The sequence below is a fragment of the Choloepus didactylus genome, chromosome 4 (assembly GCF_015220235.1).
Source record: "Choloepus didactylus isolate mChoDid1 chromosome 4, mChoDid1.pri, whole genome shotgun sequence".
NCBI classification, from domain to species: Eukaryota; Metazoa; Chordata; class Mammalia; order Pilosa; family Megalonychidae; genus Choloepus; species Choloepus didactylus.
Genome location: NC_051310.1, coordinates 33,971,215 through 33,994,900, shown reverse-complemented (window position 1 = coordinate 33,994,900; position 23,686 = coordinate 33,971,215). Strand labels below are relative to the sequence as shown.

The 23,686-nt window shown below is 42.6% G+C and overlaps 1 protein-coding gene across 1 annotated transcript in view; it reads left to right on the top strand.

Moving 5' to 3' along the window:
• The first annotated feature begins 3,646 nt into the window (after positions 1–3,646).
• Positions 3,647–23,686, top strand: part of IFT43 (intraflagellar transport 43) — a 107,531-nt gene continuing 87,491 nt past the window's right edge. Inside the window, exons 1-2 of the mRNA XM_037832236.1 lie at positions 3,647–3,712; positions 6,292–6,384. Of these exons, the coding sequence (XP_037688164.1) occupies positions 3,659–3,712; positions 6,292–6,384 (147 nt within the window). The 5' untranslated portion in view covers positions 3,647–3,658. The remainder of the gene's footprint in view (positions 3,713–6,291; positions 6,385–23,686) is intronic.

The following is a 23,686-nucleotide window of genomic DNA, read 5'->3' as shown; positions in this document are numbered from 1 at the left end:
GTCCTGTCCCTCCCTGCACCCCCACCACCCTCCCCGACCCAGTCCCGGGGCCGCCCCGGTGCCCGCCGGGCGCGGGGCAGGGCCAGGAGGGAGCGCGGGGCCTCGGTCGGGGGTGCCGCCCGGCCTGGGAGCGGGCTTGGATTCAGCTCCCCGCCGTTCCTGGCCCCGATTCTTCATTGACAAGATTGGAGTCGGGAGGCTAGCTGAAGCCTGGAGCCGCTCCAGGGGCCGGGGAAAATGGTGGCGTTTTCCGGAAGATCGAGGGTGCCCTCTGGCGAGGCGAGGCCGCCAGTGAAGGAGGCTCGGCGGGGGGAGGGTGCTGGGGGGAGAAGAGGCTGGGAGAGAGGGAGAGAAAAACAAGACCCGCGAGCCTTGGGGAATAAGCCTCCTTCTCGGCCAGACGTGCGTACAAGTGCACCTCTCCCTTCCCGGAGCCGCTCTCCGCCGAAATGTCATCCAGATGTTCGCAGCCTCCCTCCCCACGCACGGTTCCGCAGGGAACCGCGCCAGCAAACGCAAAGTCAGCAATTGGCCCGGGCCCATTTCCCAGATGGGTGAGGGGAAGTTCTTTCTCTTCTTTGGTTCCTCTTCTCAGCCTGAGCGTCCAGGTCTTTTCCCATGAGAGGCTTAGGGAGGGCAAGGCACCGTGTTCTCCCCCACCCCACCCCCCGTTCCCCAAACAGGGCTTGTCTCTGAAGCGAACCTGGGAAGCAATGCTGCGCCGGGCCGCCCCTCCCCACGCCACCCTTTCTGAGAGGTCGGGATCCTGCTCCTGGGTTCCTGCTCCTGGTTCCTAGGCCACTAACTGAAGCCACGTTCACTGCGTCCCTAGGTGAGGGGTTGATCTTTTCACAGTTGAGGAAACTGAACCACAGAGAAGTTAAAAGGCCACACTGCTTGTGAATGCCGGAGGTGATGTCTAACACAGGCTGTCTGGTTCTGGCAGGCATTATTTTCATTTACATAAGAGATGAGGACACTTGGGTGACAGAAAGCTTAAAAGTACCTTGCCTAAGGTCACATAGCTAGTAGGCATCAGTGCTGGGATTTGGGCCCAGGAAGTCTATTGCCAGAGTCTGTGCACTTAACCACTGTGCTCTACTGAGTCTGGAATTTAGCCATCATTCAAGAAATATATATATATTTTTGATGCTCGCTTATGCCAGGCCCTGTCCTAGGCTCTGTGGATGCTGCAGTAAACCAAATAAACTAAAAACAAAAACAAAAACAAAAAACCCACCTATCCATGGTCTCATGGAGCTTACATTCTGGAAGAAGGGGGAGGGGGCAGTAGGGTGGCAATAAATTAAATAAATATGTATGTTATATAGAATGATAAAAAATGATAAGTGCCATGGAGTGAATTAAAACAAGAAAAGGAGATAGGATGTGCCGGGACTGGGGGACTTTGCAAAGGCCTTACTGAGGAGAACTTTGAGCAAACACTTTTAAGGTGGGAGGGACAATTATTAAAGTTATACCCCTCTGGACACAATCAGAATCTCCAGGGATGGAGTCTGGCATATTTATCTTTACTAAGCCCCTGTGCCAGTTTGGACATATTATGTCCCCCAGAAAAAGCCATGTTCTTTGATGCAGTCTTGTGGGGGCAGACATATTTGTGATGATTAGGTTGGAACCTTTTGATTGAGTGTTTCCATGGAGATGTGACTCAATCAACTGTGGGCAAGACCTTTGATTGGATAATTTCCATGGAGCTGTTACCCCACCCATTCAGGGTGGGTCTTAGTTAAATCACTGAAGCCATATAAAAGAGCTGACAAACAGAAGGAATTTAGTGTGCTGCAGCTGAGACAGACATTTCGAAGACGACCGTTGAAAGCAGACACTGACATTTTGGAGAACACCATTTTGAAACACAACGAGGGAGCAAGCAGACAGCAGCCATGTGTCTTCCTAGCTAACAGAGGTTTTCCAGATATCAATTGCCTTTCTTCAGTGAAGGTATCCTATTGTTGATGCCTTACCTTGAACACTCTATGGTCTTAAGGCTGTAGATTTGTAACCAAATAAACTCCCTTTATAAAAGCCAATCTATTTCTGGTATTTTGCATAATGGCAGCACTAGCAAACTGGAATAACCCCCTAGGTGATTCAGATGCTCAGTAAGGTTTGGAAGATACTACACCAGGGCTTCTTTCTGCCCATGAAAGAAGGTGATAGCCATTCACCTTTTGCTTTCAGAAAGCGGGAATAAGGTCTCATATTTAGGTATACATTTACAAGAAATGCAGCGTTCCAAGATTAATCCTTTCTTCCCTATCTGATGCCAAATAGGAAAGGGAAGAAGGGATTCATTGGCATCTATATTTCATCTGTCTTGAATTTTTGGCTATGAATGTATCTTCAGATTAAAATCTCTACAGAGAATCAGTTACTGTAGTAAAGGATTTTAGAGGGAATCTATAGAGGTAATGCCAGGGGAGGAAACTGGGGTCCCCACACAGGGAGTGAGCAGCAGGGCCGAGATGACAACTCAACTCTTTGGTAATAATTGGGCCAGTGTTCTTGCTGTCATAAGGCAGAAAACACCTATAGAATGAACTGAGTAATTTGCTGGGTACTTAGACATGCTTGCAATCCAGTTTTAGAGGTGCTCTTCCCACCCCATTTCTAAGTCCCCATTTTAACCGATGGCCATGTAGGCCTTGACCCCAGCATGATATCGGGGACATTGCTCACTTTCAGGGCCATGGTCCTAGCTGACCAGTGCCAGGGAGCTGCTCAGGGGGGTTGACTTGGGTAACTTACATGGAGAATCAATGAAGACTCAGTTAGACTGGCACCCTCTGCCTGTCCCATTGAGCTGGGCATTTGGGGGATGTCTTCCTCTGCTGGCCTAGAAGAATGGTTGGCACCCAGTATTATGTGCTGGAGAAAAATACTTTGGTAAGATCTAATCTCAGAAAGGCACTCGTCTCTGTGGCTTAGCACCCAGATAATTTTTCACAAGCCCTACACCCTCTTTATACCTCAGTGTCCTCAGTTTTTGAATAGAGATGTTAGTGCTATTCATCTTGTGGGGTTGTTGGAGGGATTAAATGACATCTTGAATATTTGTACTTTTCAAAGTCATTACTAGTCAGATCTTTCAAGTGTTGATTCAGCCACTCTATAAACTTCTTAAAGGCAGGGATTGTGTATATTGCATTTTTTAAAATCCATTATAAACAATTTATTAGCTGTGGCACCTTTGGTAAACCCTTGACTCTCTGTGAGTCTGTTTTCCCATCTGTCAGATGAAGATGATACCCTCACATGAGCTAACAACTGTGAAGACCCTCTGTACATTGCCAAGAGCTATACAAATGGAAAGGATTAGTATAATTACTACATTAGTAGTAGTGCTTTGCTTTTAATAAGTGATGCAATTAAACTGAGCTAGGAACCTTTTCTAAAGACTAATATTTTTCACAAACCTACAGAAGCAGCCTTAGAGAGCTTTAATATCTGGAGGTTTCTTACGGAAGACGAGTAAGGCAGCTCTAGGAAAGACTTGTATTAGGTTGGAGGAGGGCACACAGAATTCAGGAAAAGTGCAGCGGAGCCTTTAAGTTGGGATGGAAGGATGGAACCGTCGTCAGGGACGCGGTTGGGCCGCTTGGTTTACAGGAAGTGACGTCAATCGGCCGTGGAGATGGAGGACGTGCTGGACCTCGGCGAGGAGCGGCGCCGCGGCTCCTCCACCTCCGTGAGGACCGACCCGCGGGGCTTGGGGGCGGGATTTGGTGGGTGGAGAGAAGCTCTCCGCCGACCCCGGCTTCTCTGAGGCGCCTGGGCTTGGCCTGTCCCGGGCGGCCGGAGCGAGCGGGTCCCGGGCCAGGTCGGGGTGAGGCCGGGGGCGTAGGCGTCCTCGACCTCCGTCCCGGAGTGCTCAGCCGCTGCTAGCCTGAAGTTTGCTTTCTTTAAAAATCTTAAAAAGTAGAAAACAGATCCTATCCCCTCCTGCCTCTGGGACCAGTGGGGCATTCCCCAGCTTCTTCCCGCTTTCTGGAACCCCAAGTGCGAATTCCACCACAGTGAACCGATCTGAGGGTGACTGTAGGGGCCGCGGCCACAGTCGCACTTGCCCACATCGTAGAACTTTTCCCCATGGGACTTATTCTAGAAGTTCAAGTTTTATGCAGGCAAGGAAGGCAGGCAGGCAGGGTCGGCCTTTCTTGCCCGTGATCCCCACGGGGAAGTGGGCGTTATCTCAGCTATATAGTTCTTGGATTTATAATGTGGGGGCCGTGGTTAGGCGCTCAGGCAGAGGTCAGACGGAGTAGAAAGCTCTTGGGTGGGCTTTAAAAAATTAGGTAACCTCTCTGAACTTCAATTTCCTAGCTTTAGAATGGAGATGTTGACACCTACCTCACAGAGTTGCAATGAAGATGAAATGGGATAACGTGTGGAAAGCATTTAGCACAGTGCCCAGCAAAGGCTAAATTATCAGAAAAGGTTAGCTGCTGTTGCTTCTGAGGCTGTGTTTAGCCAAGATTATAGTCAGTAAATAGCGGAGTTAGATTCAAGACCCAAGTTCAGGGGTTTCCCAGCTCCGTCACCATGCCCCGTCAGGCCTTTTTCCCTTTAAAATTCTGAAATTGCAGTATTAGCAGGTTGGGCCACACAACAAGTTCCTAGTTTCTGCTGTGAAATCGTTTAAATATTTTGAAGTGCCTTCAAAGCATTGGATGTCTTCTAAGGTGCGAGATGGGAGCACTTCTCTGATGGAGGGTGCAAATTGGTCTAGGATGAAGAAAGTTGCTTGACTGAAAGGAGAATATTAGGTCACCAGGCCCTCTGATGTGCTAAAGTTTTTAGTACCTAGGAATATGGATGTAGTTATTTCCTCATTCTTTCTTTCAACAAATATTTATTGAGTCCCTACTGTGTATGGGCATTGTTCTAGGCACTGGAGATACAGCAGTGAATAACATAAAGTCCCTGCCCTCATGGTACTTACGTTCTAGTGGTGAAAGATGGACAATAAGCAGAATACATACTTAAAATATATAAAATTAGGTAGTAAGGTAGTTTTTCTACCAGTCATAATGGGTATTGGAGACACCATCTGTAAACAGCATTTAGATGCAAGTTCACTGAAAATGTTTTAGCACAACCACTATATGTGGTATATGCCATATTGAGATACCAGATACAACGACAAATAAAAAAAGGGCAACCGTGGGTGAAGAGGTGGAATTGTCTGCCTTAAAAAGAAAACGGATTACATTGGAAAGATTAGATTGTTCCCATGATCCCTAAGACCTAAATGGTTGCTAGAATTTGAAGTGTAAATACTGCGTAAAGGTTTTTATACAACTCCCTTGTAATTTATGGTGTAGTCAGTTTTTAAAACTGAAATTCCAGCATGGTGTAGTGGAAACAGTGCTGCTTTTTGAGATCAGAAGACTTTGCTCTTTGATCTATCGTTACCATTAATGCTTTCCCGAGCCTCAGTTTCCTCATTTGTAAAATAATGTGAATCCTAGTCCTTGTTATTGAGGATCAACTGAGGCCATACCAAATGAGATCTAAAAGTTCTTATATTAATGCTGGTTTTCAAAAGCAAACCAAAAAAAAAACATAAAAACATAAATATTCCAATATCCACTGGAATGCCTGAATAAAGTTTTTGTGTATTGGGAGGCATCTGAGACAGAGGCCTCCACCCTAGGGGACTTTGGGAAACATGTGCAGATGGTTCATTTGATGACTTAGAATTTGAAGTTCTCTGATTTCCAAAGCTGATGTCTCAAAATTCTTGTAATAGATTCCCCTTCATGTCTGTAAATGCAAATCCAATTAGTGTACAAGTCAAAGCAACTGCTATCTCTGTTTCTCTGGTGTCAGTTGCCATGGAATTTAGGAATCTTTTCCAAAAGCCTTTTTGGTAATGATTTTCATGCCAGGTTGCAGCTTTGAAATTAGGCTTTTCTAAAATCCTGCATATGAATGTGGCTATGGCATGAGGTCTTTGCCCATTCTTCAGGAGGCCACATTTCCATTGGTAGAAAGCGATTTTGCTGTTGCAATCCCTATGGCAATTAAAAGAAAATCTTGTAATCATTAACCCATGAGTTTCCTATTCTCCAGCCCAATAGAACTGACCTCAGATGCTTTATTTTAAGAGTCTGGAGCATATTTTAAGAATATGTCAAAATTACTCAAATCCCCTCCTCCACATATCATCATAAATCCAGTCCTTGTTTGCCTTCCCAGAATTCTCATCCTTATAGTGGCTCAAACAACTTTGGGTCAGCACTGCCTCTCCATTTCTTCTTACAGGGGGCCAAGATGGGTCGCCGAGCTCAACAGGAATCAACTCAGGTCGAGAATCATCTCATTGGCAAGAATTCCTCTTTGACTCTGACTGGAGAGGTGGGTGCTAAAAAACATCTAAAGAAATGCCCTCTAAGAGTCAGTGATTACTTAATGAGCAAAAATTTGGTTGTTCTGTATTTCTTCTCTTTGATGGTAGCCCTTTCTTCTGTCTTGATTGGGGATTCCCTTCCTCAGCAGGAAATGAAAGAGGAATTTTTTTCTTGGATACAGTTTCTATGCATTACTTTGAATTCTCAGTGTAGAACTTTTTTTATGTTAGCTGTATCAAGGGACTGGGAAATTTCAAAATCCAGTAGAAATCAGGTTTTTATTCCTGCTAGTATCTGCTGCCTGTGAGGTGTGCATTTGACGTTAAGGTTAGATCACACAACTGGACATTTGCCCTCAGTGGTGACCTGCACTTTCTACGGTTTTTGGATAAGAAGGGGATCAGAAGCAGCCTTCCTTTCCTGGAAACTTCCTAGTGGCCTAGAATGATGCGAATTTATCCGGCTTCCTTGTGGAGGGTGGGTAATCTTTTTAATGCCAGGGTGCTATTTCCTCCAATAAGAAGGCAGTGAAAGCTTTGGCAGTTTACTCAGAGTACCTTTTCCCTTTCCTCTGTCCGTTTGGAAAACAAAACAAAACAAACAAAAAACTTGTCCCTTTTCAAGAGTCACCCTCAGAGTCATGCCCTCTGTCAGCTCTTCCCTGACTTTCCAGGCAGACTTAGGGCTCTGTTTTGGTTTCCTAAAGCTGCCGAAATGCAATATACCAAAAATGGATTGGCTTTTCCAATGGGGATTTATTAGGTTGCAAATTTAGAGTTCCAAGGCCATGAAAATGTCCCAATTAAGGCATCAAGAGTAAGATACCTTCCTTGATGAAAGGCCGATGGCATCTGAGGTTCGTCTTCACAGGGAAAGCACATGGTGATGTCTGCTGGTCCTTTTCCTGGGTTCTGGTTTCAAAATGGGTCTCTCCAAAATGTCTCTGGGCTTCTTTCTCTCTCAACTTGACTCCCGTGAGACCTCCTTGCTTCTCCTGGGGGCAAACTCTGGATTACATATCTTAGTTTCTCTCCTAAATGTCTTTCTCAGCTTCTCTGAGCTGTCTCTCCGCTCCTCCCCCACCCCTGCCTCTGTCTCTCTCTCTTTCTGTCTCTCTCTTTGAGCCCTCTTAAAGGACTCGAGTAAAGGATTAAGACTCAACTTGAGTTGGGTGGGGTCACATCTCCATGGAAACAATCTAATCAAAAGGTCCCACCCACAATAGGTCTGCCCCCACAAGATTGGATTAAAAGAACATGGCTTTTCTGTGGTACATAATAGATTCAAACCAGCACAGGCTCCTTCCTCTTAGTTCCCATAGTGTCTCTTATAGAACACATCATTTCTGTGCTGATTGTGTATTTATATGTCAGTCTGCCCCACTAGACAGTGACTTCCCAGACAGCAGGAAACCTGGCTTCTCAATTGTTCCACTCATTGGTCCATAGTAGGTTTACAAAAGATGAGGAGACCCCACTAAGAAGCCTAAAGGGTGGGCAGGTGACATGAATGAGTGAAAGATGTATGAGCAAGATGTCGTAGGTACAAGACACAGACACACTTTACTTACATATCAAATATGTAAGATTATTCTTCACTTGCGTAGGGAATAATTTCTCCACCACTCTCTTAAGCTTTCCACAATGGCCCTCTCAGTTTATTTTTCATTGTCTCACTTACTGTAGAAATGTGGATACAGAGAATCATTTCTCTCAAGTAACAACTGTGCCAGGTCAGAGAAGCTGGCTGCTGACCCTGGGCCTCATTAGCTGGAAGACAGTAGGGAGTGGAGTGGAACAGGAGGATTGTGGGAACTGGGGGACGGATGTCTTCTTTAAAGGAGCAGCTGCTATTTGGTCACAGCTGATTGATGCTATGGGGAGTACCAGCCCAGTGCTGACGGAACTTCTGGTTTTCCAAGAGACACTGGCAGTCTAAAATTTTAAGTGAAGGAAACACATTTTTAAAGAGTAGTAACTAATTATAAAAATTAAAACATTGTACTGGCTTGATTTGGCATGAGAGTTATCAGTTTGTGACTTCAGTCATAGTACCTCCATTATCATACTTAGTACATTGTGTTCTAATTGCCTGGCTCCCTTATGATATGTGAGCTTCTGGAAGGCAGGGATTGTGTTTTATCATTGTAATCCTTTGTCTGCCACAGTTCCTGGCACAGCACAGGTGTGTGCGTCTGTGAAGTGTGAGGTGGATGAAGTATGTGGTGTGTGATAAGGACCATTAGAAGCTGAGTAAGAGTGTTACAGGGTGGGGGATGGGGTGGAGCACTGAGGGCACAGTGATGGGGAATGGTGGTATAATATAGGAAGAAGGTGAAGGAAGACATACCAGACCCAATCCTGGGTCTCAAGGAGCTTGAACTACATTAGTGTACATCTTTATAAAGAGAAATCAGGGAACTCAATGATTAGGTTAATGGATACCTGCTCTTGGCCTCTGGCTACTTTGGACTATTCCAGGTCGGTCTAGGAGGATCCATCCCGACACTAGATCATTTATGCAACACTTATTTATTGATACTTACTGTGTGCTAGGCACCATTTTAGGTGGTTGGCATATTTCAGTGAACAAAAGAGACAAGGTCCCCTGCCATAATTGAACTTACATTCTAGTGCTCATTGGAAGCCAAGAGGACTATTGAAGAGTCTCCTCATTGTGAAGGGGGCTATAGTGGGTGGCTGGGCGAGTGGGCCTGTGATGGACCAGGATATCCTGAAATGACCCAAGCATGCCTTAAAGCCCCAGTGTGAGTCCCGTGCCAGATCAGCTCCTTGCTTCGGGGTCATTGGGCACTGTTCACCTGTTCATCCCCTCTTCTTTGGCTCCCAGGTGAGAGCAGCATGTAAACGCAAAGTTGTAGAGTAGGATGAACTTTTCAAGGTTCCAGCCTTTCAGGGAAACTGAAAGCCTACTTATTTCCTCAGAGACATTTAACTTTGTTTACTCAGAGCCTTAGCATTTTTCTGGTAGAAAATGATGAAAAGCCATTCTGTGCTTCACCCAGCTGGTACCTCTGAAAGCAAAATGCCAGTCCAGATTCTAGGGTTCCTTCTCTTCCTGGGTTAACTGAGGTTTAAAGCAGTGTGGGCAGCCTCCCACGGGACCAGATGCTCACTGTGCTGTGTGAGACCTTTTGGTTGTTTCTTTCTAAAGTTAGCTCCCAAGACTTGTGTGTGCGCCCATGTGCATTCCGATTACTTGAAATATTTATTTTTGTCCTCTTGCCGACTACATTCTGGGATGACGATATCCATGGAAAGGTAAATAGGGTACCCTGGGATCTGTCAGACATACCGGAGTTGTTTTAGAGTAAATTAGTATTAGTTCAAACAAATGGTTCTTCTAAAGCGAGGTGGAGTTGGGAACTTGGGAGAAAGAAGCAGGGAAGCAGTCTACTGGAGTAGAGAGAACACAGGACTTAACCTCAGAAGACCAAGGCTTGAGACTCAACTCTGCTAATTGCCTGAGATCTTAAATAAATCCACTAATCTCTGTAATCCTCCTTTTCATCATCTGTCAAATGGTGATAACAGTGACACCAGGTGGATGTGGGGATTACATGAGATATGCATTTAAAAACACTTCAATAAGCTGTGAATGAATGAAGCGAATATGTGAGTATTTAGAGAGTGCTTTACTGTTTTTATTAGAGAGCAGCAAATAAAGAGCACATAAGCTGGGTTTCTGTTAGAACTGATGGAAAGTCTCTTGAAAGGCTACTACTCATTTATCCTTAGATTGCATAGTAGTGTTTGGAGAAGAGGTTTTGTAGCTTTCTGGATTCAGCAGATATTCCTTGTGAAGAGTACAAGAGCACACCTTGGAGTCATGTAGGCTGGGTTGAAATCCGGGCTCTGTCACATGTTCTCTTTATCCCTCTGAGCCTTAGTTTCCTCATTGGTAAAACAGAGATAATAATATTACATTCTTTAAAGGGTGGCTAGAAAGAAAAAATGGTATGTGTAAAGCCCTTAACATATTGTCTGACACATAAATGCTCAATATGTTGCTAACCATTGTTATTTCTTTAGAACTTGGACATTCTTTTTATCCTCCCTTAACCCTTTATACTGAGGTTGAAAACTGGTGGTCCTCTGGTTGAATTTAGTTGAGATTGCATGTTTTGTTTGATCTGTACAAAGTTTAAAATGTTTAGCATCTATAAATTGGGACTTCTCTTTAAAATCAGAAGTTCTGGTGCAGTGGGTATGCTGAGCTGGCATTCCCACATGGCAGCAGTGTGCTGGAATTGGTAATGGTACTTGCTTACACATGACCATCCTCTGCAGTTCGCTACTTAGTACTTTAATACACCTGGTCAGATTTGCTCACTTGTGACCTGCCTGGTTCCTATGTCTATTTGAATTTAAAACTCCCACTCTTTTAGGATGGAATGATTTTCAGGTATTCTTCTGTATCCAGTAAGATTGACTTTGGCTACATGCAGCAGGAACTCAAGTCTAGTACTTTAATCAAACAAAGTGATTTTTCTCACATAGCAAGAAATCCAGTGGTGAATACAGCAGGGCAGGCACAGTTGCTGGAGGATGTCCTGCATCAACCCTTGTGCCTTCTAGCTTCCTGCTCTGCCATCTGAAGCTTGGGACTTTTGTTCTCATGGTTGCAAGGTGGCCGATCATCCTTCAGGAATCAGATCTGCATTCTAGGCAGTAAGATGGGGGTTAGTTGAAGAGTTCAGGGTGCATGCCAATTAACTGTTCCCCTTTTTATTGGGAAAACAATAGCCAGAGACCTCACCAAGTAGTCTTATAATTATATCTCATTGGACATAACTGGGTCTTACAACCACCCTAAGCTTCAAGGGAGTTTTTAATTAGGCAAATTGCTGTACCCATAAAACCGAAGTTTCTTGGTAAGACAGAGAAAGAGAATGCAATTGAGTAGGTAAAATTTGCAACTGATGTGTCAACTTTTTAAAAATAGTTCGAATTTATACAAATATTTTTTCTCTTAGGCTTGGGATATGAAAGGAAAGAATTATTTTTAGTTGCTATAAAGAAAAAAAATACACATTCCTCTCATTTTATGTAGACTTCACTGAAAATTTTTATGGCTGGAAACTCCAGATGCTTGATGGAGTTGCCTGTGTGAACTCTCTTCTGTATCTTTTCCTTCTTCCTGTTAGATAACCCTTGGGGCTTTCTGCCTGTAAAATACCTGTGGCTCAGTCCAGCTAATTAAATTCTTCTCCCATCTTTGAGAGAAGAGGAAGTATCTTCTATTGCTTGGTCATCCTATGATAAATTCTAAGAACTTAACTATCTTATTTTACTGATTAACCAGAAACAAGAATTTTTCAGGTAGTTTTACTAGCTTGTTGATTAGAGTTGTTTCTACTTCTTTAGGGTTGTCATGGAGATCAAATTAGGTTATCCATGTAAAGGGCTAGGACAGTGTTCAGCACAAAGTTGTCCCTGAAGAAATGCTAAATACTGAAAAAAGTTTGTGACTGCACCTTCATCTTTTTCCTTCATCCTTATCTTGGTTTTCTTCTTTTGGCTAACTGTCATGAATCAGGCTTGGATCACTAGATTAGGAATTCTGGTTGGCATTACAATTTCCGAGGAGTTTACTGGAAGATAGTTCCTTGATGAGTGTCTCCATATCTGCGTTGTGTACTTTTCTAAGGGGAGAGCAGCTCTGAGAGTTCAACTGGATTTCTCTGCCTGAGCCTTCAACTTCTGTTGATTCAAGTGATTTGGCTCTTATTCAATGCCTTCAAGAAAATACTTGGATACTTCCTTCCATAAAGTTACATTACTCTGAGTTTTGGAAAAAAGTAATCTTTAGTAAAACTTCTTCAGGACTGACCTGTCTTTTGGATGAGCGTTTCTCATTTAGGTCTAGACCTGTTTTGGGCTAAGCTTTTATTTTGCAGACTTTAATTAATAATAATAATTATTATAGCTTACAGTGTAATAATTGCTACTTATATGTTAATTACTTTACATGCAATATCCTGTTTAAGCCTTGGGGTAGCCCAGAAGTAGAAACAATTATCATCTCATTTTAGCCATGAAGACAGAGATGTTGAGAGGTTGGGTAACTTACCCAGAGTCATTCAGCGATTCTCTGATTTTAGCCAAGGCTCTGTGACTCTCGCCAGGTGCTTAAACACTACTTAACTTCTCCTACCTGCTAGACAGTGGATGCACAGACCTTCCAGTAGAGTAAAGGTTTTTGGAGAGGGTGGAGGAACTTTTGAGTTCTTCTCCTGTAATCCTTTTGGAGTGGGAGTAGGTTCTCACTTGATCACCCTTATCCATCCAGTTATCTGGAGAAATGTTTGAGTCACAGCTGTTCCCTTTCTCCTCCCCCCATCCCCTCAGTGTACCTCCTAGGATGCAGAACTGAAAATTAGCCAGATTCTCTCACAGGAATCTGAGAAATGCTGCTGGGCTCATGTTCCCAAATTAGGCCAATCTCCTCATCCCCCAGCAGCTTCTCTCAGCTGGAGCTCCCTTGGTGCTTTGCATGACGTCTCTCACCCTCCCCTGTTCCCTGACTGGACTGCCAGCTGGGCAGTTATTTTCGGCCCAATAGGGTTATCTGCTGACCCTTTTTGGTGACATTTTTCTTCTTTCTCACAAAAATAACTTTCTTGATTGGTCACATTTTTCAGCCTTTTTCGTAGTCCCACTCCAATCGCTGGACTGAATGATGCATCTTATAACGTTTTCCAAGAGAGATGTGGGGAATTTGATGTGGAACTGTTCATAAGGAATGCGTTTTCCACACTTCATATTTATGTCATGCTTTGCATACTTCAGTTTTGAACTCTTCCTTGGGGTGGGCAGAAGTGCATCGCTGACCCATCCCAGGGGCTGGCTGCTGGGTGGGAGGGAATGTTGTCTCAGGGTAGAGCCTGCGATTGGAAATCAGACTCCAGAGATTCTCCCCCAGCGCAGGCTCTGGCTCTTTCGGTGTCCCAGTACAGTTCACTTTGACAGCCCGCATCTCATTGTACTCTTGGTAAAGTGAAGAATAACTCTTGCTGGTTTTCTACAAGTCCCAGGGTGAAAATTGGTCCTTAAAGAGCACTTTGTAATTCTCTCCCTCACCTATAGGGAGGATTAAATGAAAGGTTCATCTAATGCTCGGTCCTATGCCTGGCACATAATAAGTGCTACATAAGTTAGCTATTGTCACTATCAACACAACCCGAGAAGTAGAAAGGATTATCATTTTTTCTTGGTGGGAATTCTTTCTGCCACTTGAGACCCATTTATTTGCCTGTTGTTGACCATTATTTCCCCATACATTTCCATCTTCTCTTTACAAAGAGTAATCCTAAATTGCTGACCTATGTCACTTTGTTGTTCTGGGGGATATGGGTAGACAATGAGGATGGCAGAAGTGGCCTTGGTAACCTCAGTAACCTTTGAGTAGAGAATTCATCCATCTATTCATTCATTCACTTGTGAAACTTAATTGAGACCTTTCTATGGGCCATGCATTGTGCTTGGAGCTGGAAATACAGTGATGGACCAGACATGCTCCCTGCCCTCTAGAGCCTTGATCTAGGGGTAGGAGAAAAGTAGCTGTCAGGTGGAAGAGTGAACACAGAAAGACATGGAAGTACCCCATGTTGAACCCCTTTTACTCTCAAGGGGATGCAGAAAGGTTGTCCAGGAAAAAATCATGTTTGAGCTGAGACTTGAAGGATGGGTAGAAGTTAGACAAGAGAAGAGAAGGAGAACATTCCAAGTAGAGAGATGAACTCGTGCTGAATTTTGGAGACAAGGAAAAGAGCAGGGTGTGTTGTATATGTTTGTGGGGCAGCTGGCCATACATGTGGTGGAGTGGTGGTCTTCAGTGACTTTTGCAAGTAATAAGAAAGGCCCCTTGCCTTTTTTTGACAAATGAACCATATATGGTCAACATTTGGTATACAACATTGAAATAATTGGTATTATTATGAAAGCTAGTTAGTGACCTTTTGGTGTTTTTCTAGCCTTGTTTTTCATCACTGCATCTTCAATTCAGCCACTGAACTTCTCTTTATGTGCTTGTGTTTGCTGGTCAAGAAAAGCTCCGAGATGTGCGCAAGTACAGTATTGATAACTTGGAACTCTTCTGGCTCATCCATTATAAGAAGTGCTGAGTAGATCAATAATTTGCAGTTCATGCTTCATTTATATTGTATAAATTCTTAACTTCCTCTAAGGACAGATTGCTAAAGTAACCCTAGGAGAGAAATCTACCCCTTTCAATTGCTTTCCCTTATGAAAGTAACATTGAATTAGTCATGATCTGATAGTATTTTAAAAATGTCTTTCAAATTAACAAAATAAGAAACTAAGTTTCCCACTTGCTACTAATTGCAAGAATGTGCTAGAGGCTTAATAAAAATATGTGTAAATGAATTAGTAATATAAGCCAATTTATCACCTATGACCTATTACTACTATATTGCCTCAAGAAAGAGGAAGGAGGAGAACCCCAACTTAGGCTTCTCAGCATCCCTGGTATGTATTAAAAGAACTCACATGTGACTTAACAACCACAGGCTATAGCTGCTTGGGTTCCATTCCAAAGGACTTTTCAGAGTCTATTGTAATATTGGAATTTGGGTTGACTCCTGTTTGGAGTAAATAGACTACTGGTGTGTATCCAGAATTCTTTTTTGGTATATGAAAATTTTATGGTAATGATATTTTTCTTGTATTGAGAATTGACTTCTATTCCAGCAAGGTTCCTAGAGCAGAGACTTCTGAGAATCTAGGGCTGTAAATAGCATTGTTGGAAAAAAAATTAAATAGAGAATTAGAGAAATGGTTTAAGCCACTATTCTCACCTTGACTGCTGCAGCCACCTCATGACTGGTCTCTTCTCTCACATCCCCACCCTCCTACAGCTCGGCTTGTAAAAATGTGCATCAGTCATTTCACACTCATGCTCAGAACCCTTTAACGTATACCCATTGCACTGAGGATAAAAAATCCCAAATCCTTAGCTAGACCTAGTGTGATTTAAGTCTTGACTGCAGCTTCAGCCTAGTCTCACACCTGCCACTTTGTTGCCATCATGCTGAGCTCTTTCCTTTCTCATGTAGTTCCCCCGGCCTGGAACACACACCCCTACTCTTTGCCAAGCTTACTCCCACTTATCCTTCAGTTCAGCTCAAATGTCACTTCCTCAAAACAAAAAACAAAAACACAAAGACACACAAAAGAACATACCCTCTAATCTAAATTCAATCTCCTTATTATGCTCTCTTTAACATCTTTTGCTTTTTCTGTCTCTCCCCAATCACAATTTGTAACTGTACGTCTATTTATTCAGGCCCCTCTCTCCTGTTATTTGCAGGTTCCAGAAGTGTCTGTTCTGCTCCGCCAGAGCTTGGCACATCTAGGTCCTCAGCCAGTATTTGCTAAGTGAATGAAGAACAGGTGTGGGGGGAAAGGAGGCGTTCAGTGTGGGTGCTTGTTAGTTTGAGGTGCCTGAGAGCCCACCGGCAGATGTCCAGCAGGCTTTGATGTGTGGGACTGGTGCTCTAGGCTGGGCTCTGGGCTGGAGAGGGAGATTTGGAAGTCATTAGCATGGAGGTGGTAAATGGTAGCCAAACTCTCTAAGGGCGAGTTTATAGAGCAAGAAAAGAAGAGGACCTAGGACAGAAACTGAGGAGCCACCCACATTTAAGGAACAGACAGCCAAAGAACAGCTCCTAAGAAGCAACTGAAGAGGAGAAGCCAGAAAGGTGAGAGGCGAACCAGGCCTCTGTGGTGTCCAGAAGCCAAGATAAGAGAGTGTCAGAAGAGGAAGTGGTCAACAGGGCTTGACACCCCCAAGAGGGCCTGGGGTGAGGCCCCAGCATTGTCTGTTGGATTTAGCAATAGGTGGGGTCCCTGCAGTTTCATTTGAGCACTCAGAGAGGGACCTATATATGTCTGGCACCGTATCACACACTCAGTAGATTCTCAGTAAATATTTGCCGAAAGAATTCAGTGAAGAGGTTATGACATGCATGCCTCCCTAATTCTCTCCCAATATCTGTCTCTTTGCCTTGCCATCTATTGTTGAGCCTTTCTCTGTTTTTCCTTTTTCCTTCCTTATTTCTCTTTCTCGCTCTCTTTTTTTTCTTTTTACATCTCTTCCTGTTTTCTCTCTTAACTGGTGGTAACAGATGCTCTATACTCCTTTTTGCCCATTCGTTCATTCGTATTTTTATTGACATATTTATGAGTAGAATTTTATCCATTGATATATGTATTCCCACATTTAATATACACTTTCCAAAACAAAAATGAGTACGATAACTTCGTATTTAGTTGGGGAACCACATGCTTAGACAAAAAATGCATGAGTTAAAATAATAATAGTTACTTAGTATCACTGAATGGGGATACAGAGGGAGCAGCTAACCCTGCCTGGGCATTAGAAAGCACTTCCTGCGGGAGGTGGCTCTTGAGGTAGGTTGGAATGACTGAGTAGGAAATTGCTAATGAGAGGAAGGGGCAAAAGGACATTCCTGGTAATGGGAAAAGCCTTTCCTACAGCATGGCATTGCAAAGGGGCCTGGCATTCCAAGGGCAAAGTGTCCAGTTTGGCATTGGGAACATAGGCCTTGCATTCCAATTGGAGGAATTTAGGTTTATTTTGTATGCATTAGGGAACGCACAAAGATTTTAGAGCAGGGAATGGCATTGTTGACTTTGTTTTCTAGGAAGATAAGTCTGGCACCTACATGGAAGATAGTTTAGAGAGGGGAGAGATTGTTGGCGGGGAGACCAGTAGGAGGTGGTTGGAAGAGTCCTGAGAAGGATGAACCATGAACCAGGCAGTGTTCCCACACTTCCAGGCATTCACAGACTTTTTTACAGTTTCTGGAATCCACATACCACTTACATTATTATTAACTTACAGTTTTTCTTTAAATCACCTCACATTTTCTACTTAAATACATTTATTTTAAAATGAAATTTTATCAATGAAATTACAGTTTGTTATCGACAGCTATGTTTTTTTTTTCCCTAATACAAATTAAAATGCATCGATGGTTATTTTTTAAGATGGGCATCCATGGACCGCTCCAGTTATCTTGCTTATACCAGTAGTGTATGTGCCTTACTTTGAGAAACGATAAACTAAAACCTGGCAGAGGGGTTGACGAGGTGAGGGCAGTCCCAAGAGATATTTTTGAGGGGAGATACTTAGGATGTGGTAACAGACTGGCTTTGGGAGGTCAGAGAGGAGAGTCTGAGCTTGACCACCTGTGTAGCTAAAAAGACTGACCAGATAGTGACACTTTTGAGACTGAGAAGTTATGAGTCTTGACAGTGGTGGGGAAAGGAGAGCAAGAACAAATAATTATTTCAATTTGGGGCTTGTTGAATATGAGTTGCCTTCAGGATTATCAAAGAAGTATGCTAAGTAAACAGTTGGAAAATTGGTTTGAAGCTTAAGAGAGAAATTTGAAAATCAGTGATAACAGATGTGGGTGTTAGCATCTACTTTGGAGTCTTTAAGGAGAAAATACAGGGTTATCTTCTGATTCTTTTGTTTGGCACACAGGCCCTTCATGAGCTCTAGATGTAAACATGTTAGGGTTTTAAGCAGAGGAGAGGCAACCAGATTTGCATTTTAGAAGGAGCACTTTGGGTTTGTTACATCAGACAGGAATGGATCCAGGTTTTTTGGGTCCTGGAGTTTACACAATTTGAAAGCCTTCTTTAAGAAAATTAAGTCAAAATTATGTATTCAAAATCAGATATTGCCTTAGTTTCCAAGGGCTATTGTAACAAACAGCTTAAACAACAGAAATTTATTGCCTCACAGTTCTGGAGGCCAGAAGTCTGAAATTAAGTTGTCAGCAGGGGCCATACTTCTTCTTTTTTTAAAAAAAAATTCAATTTTATCAAGATATATTCACATACCATACCATCACCATGATGTGCAATCAGTCACAGTACTATTATGTAGTTGTGCATTCATCACAATTAATTTGTGAACATTTTCATTACCACACATAAAAAAGAATAAGAATAAAAGTTAAAGTAAAAAAAGAACACCCCAAACATCCCATACAAGTTAAAAAGAACACCCAAAAGATTCCATACCCCGCATCCCTCCCTATGATTCGTTTATTTTTTGTCCTCATTGTTCTATTCATCTTTTCATACCCTGTATAAAGGGAGTGGGAACAACAAAGTTTTCACAATCACATGGTCACACAGCGTAAGCTATATAGTTATACAATCGTCTTCAAGAATAAAGGCTACTGGGTTGCAGTTCAACAGTTTCAGGAATTTCCTTCTAGATATTCCAGTACACTAAAAACTAAAAAGAGATATCTGTAAAATGCATAAGAATAACCTCCAGAATGACCTCTTGACTCTATTTCAAATCTTCTCTATTTGAGATCTCTCAGCCACTGAAACTTTATTTTGTTTCATTTCTCTTCCCCCTTTTGGTCCAAGAAGCCTTTCTCAATCCCATGATGCCAGGGGCAGGTTCATCCCTGTGAGTCATGTCCCTCATTGCCAGGGAGATTTATATTCCTGGGAGTCATGTCCTATGTAGTGGGGAGTGCAGTGAGTTTACCTGCCAAGTTGGCTGAGAGAGGCCACATCTGAGCAACAAAAGAGGTTCTCTGGGGGTGACTTTTAGGCACAATTTTAAGTAGCCTTAGCCTCTCCTTTGTGGTAACAAACATCATAAGGGCAAGCCCCAAGATCAAGTGCTTGGCCTTCTAAACTGGTAGCCCCCAATGCTTGTGAGAATATCAGGAATTCCCCAAGTGGGGAAATTTAATATTTCCACATTTTCCCCCAGTCTCTCAAAGGGGCTTTACAAATACATTTTTATTCTGTGCCCAGATTACTCTGGGATATATTGGGGCTTCACACTATTCTGTACAAACCACCCAGATTTCACTCCCTATTCAACATTCCATGTAATTATGTTGTTTGAATAAACTGAACATACAACTTAAATTATATAGTGTGTTACAAAAAATACAGATTTTGCACCTAATAAACATTTCTTCCTTTGGTCTCACACAGAAGTTGAAATTTTAAAAACACCGTCAATATTGTCCTTTACCCTTTAGTCTGATTTACCTAAGTCCTAACTAAGTCCATTTCATTCATATCTCTAATTGAAGTCTGATCTCTTTTTTCAGACTCCTTAACATTTGCTATATGGGGTAATGCTGACATTCATAGCTGCTGGACTCTGGCTCTGAGTCTCAGGTGTCACACAGATAACCAGGGATCGACCAGGTTATACACAAAGAGCTCAGCATTTCAGAATTTAGAAATAACCATTACAATTCAGGAATAGATGTGACTGCTGTAAGAGCTTACAATCTAGATACCTTTATAATAAGCCTTCCCCTGATAACCTATGCTCTCAGACTCAATTCTCAGAGTTTCACATTATAGTTAGTCTATATTAGTGAGACATTATAATGTTTTTCATTTCATTTCTGGTTTATTTCACTCAGCATACTGTCCTCAATGTCCATGCACCTCACCACTTCACTCCTTCTTGTAGCAGCTCAATATTCCATTGTATGTATACACCACAGTTTGCCATTCCGTTCATCAGTCAGTGTGCTCTTGGGCCACCTCCATCCACTGCCCATCGTGAGTACTGACACCATAAACCCCACTGTGCAAATGTCCATTCATGTCCCTCTTTTCAGTTCTTCCAAGTGTACCCAATAACCGAGTTGCAGGACCATATGGCAACCCCATGCTTAGCTTCCTGTGGAACCACCACACTGTCCTCTAGATGGGCTGTACCATTCCTCTTCCCCACCAACGGTGATTAGGTTCATCCCTTTCTCCACATTTTCTCCAGCACTTGTATCCCTCTGTTTATTTTTTAGATTGTTTTATTCACACACCATACATTCCATTTTAAGTAAACAATCAATAGTTGCCTGTATAACCACATAGTTATACATTCACCACCACTACCTATATCAGGACATTTCCATTTCTTCAACAAAGAAAGAGGAAGAGGTGAAAAAACATAAAAAGAAAAAAGAAAAAGAAAAAAATGACACCTAAAAAGCAACAAAAGAAAAAATAAAATAAAGTAACAATAAAAAAGTCAGACAACACCACCAATGCCAAGAATCCCATACCTTTCCCTTATATCCCCCTGTTATAGACATTTAGCTTTGGTATATTGCCTTTGTTACAATTAATGAAAGCATATTACAGTGTTACTGTGCCAGTTTGAATGTGTTGTGTCCCCCCAAACACCATTTTCTTTGATGTAATCTTGTGTGGGCAGACATTATCAGTGTTGATTAGATTGTAATTCTTTGAGTGTTTCTTTGGAATGTGCCCCACCCAGCTGTGGGTGATGACTGATGAGATATTTCCATGGAGGTGTGGCCCCACCCATTCAGGGTGGGCCGTGATCAGTGGAGTCATATAAATGAGCTGATGGGCAGAGGGAACTCAGTGCAGCTGTGAGTGATGTTTTGAAGAGGAGCTACAGCCAAGAGGGACACTGTGAAGGAAGCACAGGAGCTGCAGATGAGAGACAGTTGGAAGAAAGCCATTGAAAGCAGACTCTTGCTCCGGAGAAGCTAAGAGAGGACAAATACCCCAAGTGCAACTAAGAGTGACATTTTTGAGGAACTGCATCCTAGAGAGGAAAGTCCTGGAAGAAAGCCATTTTGAAACCAGAACTTTAAAGCAGATGCCAGCCACATGCCTTCCCAGCTAACAGAGGTTTTCCAGACACCATCGGCCATCCTCCAGTGAAGGTACCGATTGCTGATGTGTTACCTTGGATACTTTATGGCTTTAAAACTGTAACTGTGTAACCAAATAAACCCCCTTTATAAAAACCGATCCATTTCTGGTGTTTTGCATTCTGGCAGCATTAGCAAACTAGAACAGTTACTATTAACTATAGACTCTAGTTTGCATTGACTGTATTTTCCCCCAATACCACCCTATTTTTAACACCTTGCAAAGATGATATTCATTTGTTCTCTATCATGTAAAAACATACTTGTACATTTAATCACAATCATTGACCACTCTAGATTTCACTAAGTTATGCAGTCCCAGTCTTTATCTTCTATCTTTCCTTCTGGTGTCCTACATGCCCCTAACCTTCCTCTTTCAACCGTACTCACAGTCATCTTTGTTCAGTGTACTTACATTGCTATGCTACCATCACACAAAATTGTGTTCCAAACCTCTCTCTCCTGTCTTTTCCTATCTGTCTGTAGTGCTCCCTTTAGCATATCCTTTATGGCAGATGTCTTGTTCACAAACTCTCTCAATATCTGTTTGTCTCAGAATATTTTAAACTCCCCCTCATTTTTGAAGGACAGTTTTGCCGGATAAAGAATTCTTGGTTGGTGATTTTTCTCTTTCATACCACTGCCTTCTTGCTTCTGTGGTTTCTGCTGAGAAATCGCACATAGTCTTATCAAGCTTCCTTTGTATGCAATGAATCGCTTTTCTTTTTCTGCTTTCAGAATTCTGTTTGTCTTTGACATTTGCTAATTTGATTATTAAGTGTCTTGGCATAGGTCTATTAGGATGTATTCTGTTTGTGGTATGCTGTGCTTCTTGGATCTGTGATTTTTTGTCTTTCATAAGAGATGGGAAATTTTCAGTGATTGTTTCCTCCATTATTGTTTCTGCCTCTTTTCCGTCTCTTCTCCTTCTGAGACACCCATGACATGTACATTCATACGCTTTATGTTGTCGTTCAATTCTCTGAGGTGCTGCTCATGTTTTTCTGTATCTGTTCTTTTGTGTGTAGAATTTCAGATGTCCTGTCCTCCAGTTCATGACTCTTTTCTTCTACCTCTTCAAATCTGCTGTTGTATGTCTCCATTGTGTTTTTCATCTCTTATGTTGTGCCTTTCATTTCTATAAGTTCTGCCAGTTGTTTTTTTCAAACTTTCAAGTTCTTCCTTATGTTCACCCAATGTCTTCTTTATATCCATCATCTCTCTTGCCATATTTTCCCTCAACTCATTGATTTGATTTTTAAATTGATTTAGCAGATTTGTTTGAAGATCTTTAATTAGTTGTTTCAATTCCTGTATCTCAGTTGAAGTGCAAGTTTGTTCCTTTGACTGGGCCATATCTTCGTTTTCTCTAGTGTTATTTGTAATTTTTTGTTGTCTAGGCATCTGGTTTCCTTGATTACCCCAATCAGATTTTCCCAGACCTGACAGGCCCAGGTCTCAGGAGGAAGCTGTATGCAATATCACGTTTCCCTGAGGTTGAGACCCAGCATATTGTCAGACTTCCCTGTGAGGCCTCTAGACTCTCTGCTTTTCCTATCCTGCCCATGAGGTGGTGCTTGTCTGCCGCAGCTCCCCACTGGTGTAGCATGGTGTGGTCCCTTTAATTTTCAGCTGACCTTCTCCTGGCCAGGGGCTGAGGGTGTCAGAAGCCCAGTTTAAGTTGTTTCTACTCCTAGGCCCTAGGGTCTGAATTCTCTGAGGGAGGGCAGCCACTTGAGCTGGGCCCCACCCTCCTTTTCTTAGGGAAGGTACACCCTTTAGGGAGTTATCTTCTACACTTGAATTCCTTCTTTGTCTCTCTGACTCTGTTAACTCCACCCTTGCCTGGGTCAGCACTGGCAATTGAAAATGCCTGAGGCTTTCTCTAACTAGCTACTTAGAATGAGAGGGAAAAAAGGGAAAAAGAGGGAAAGCCCCTGTTCTAGTTTGCCAATGCTGCCATTATGCAGAATACCAGAAATGGGTTGGCTTTTATAAAGGGGATTTAGTTACAGATTTACAGTTCTGAGGCCATAAAAGTGTCCAGACTAAGGCACCAACAAGAGGGTACCTTCACTGAAGAAAGGCTGATGGTGTCCAGAAAACCTCTGTTAGCTGGGAAGGCATGTGGTTGCTGTCTCTTGATCCTGGGTTGTGTTCTAGCTCCTCCCTCAATTCCTGTGTATTCTTGGTTCTTTCTCCCAGGACATTTCTCTCCAAGTGCCTGGGAGTCCTGTCTTAGCATATCCTGGGGAGACTCTGGGCTTCATCTTTTAGCTAATGTCATTCTGTCTACATTTCCAAGTGTCTCCATGTGTCAGCATCAGCAAGCATCTGGGTCTGTGTGGCTCTTTTTTTTTTTTTTTTTTTTTAATTAAATTCAGTTTTATTGAAATACATTCACACACCATATACTCATCCATGGTATACAATCCACTGTCCACAGTATGATAACATAGTTATGTGTTCATCACCACAATCTATCTCTGAACATTTTCCTTACATCAGAAAGAACCAGAACAAGAATAAAAAATAAAAGTGAAAAAAGAAC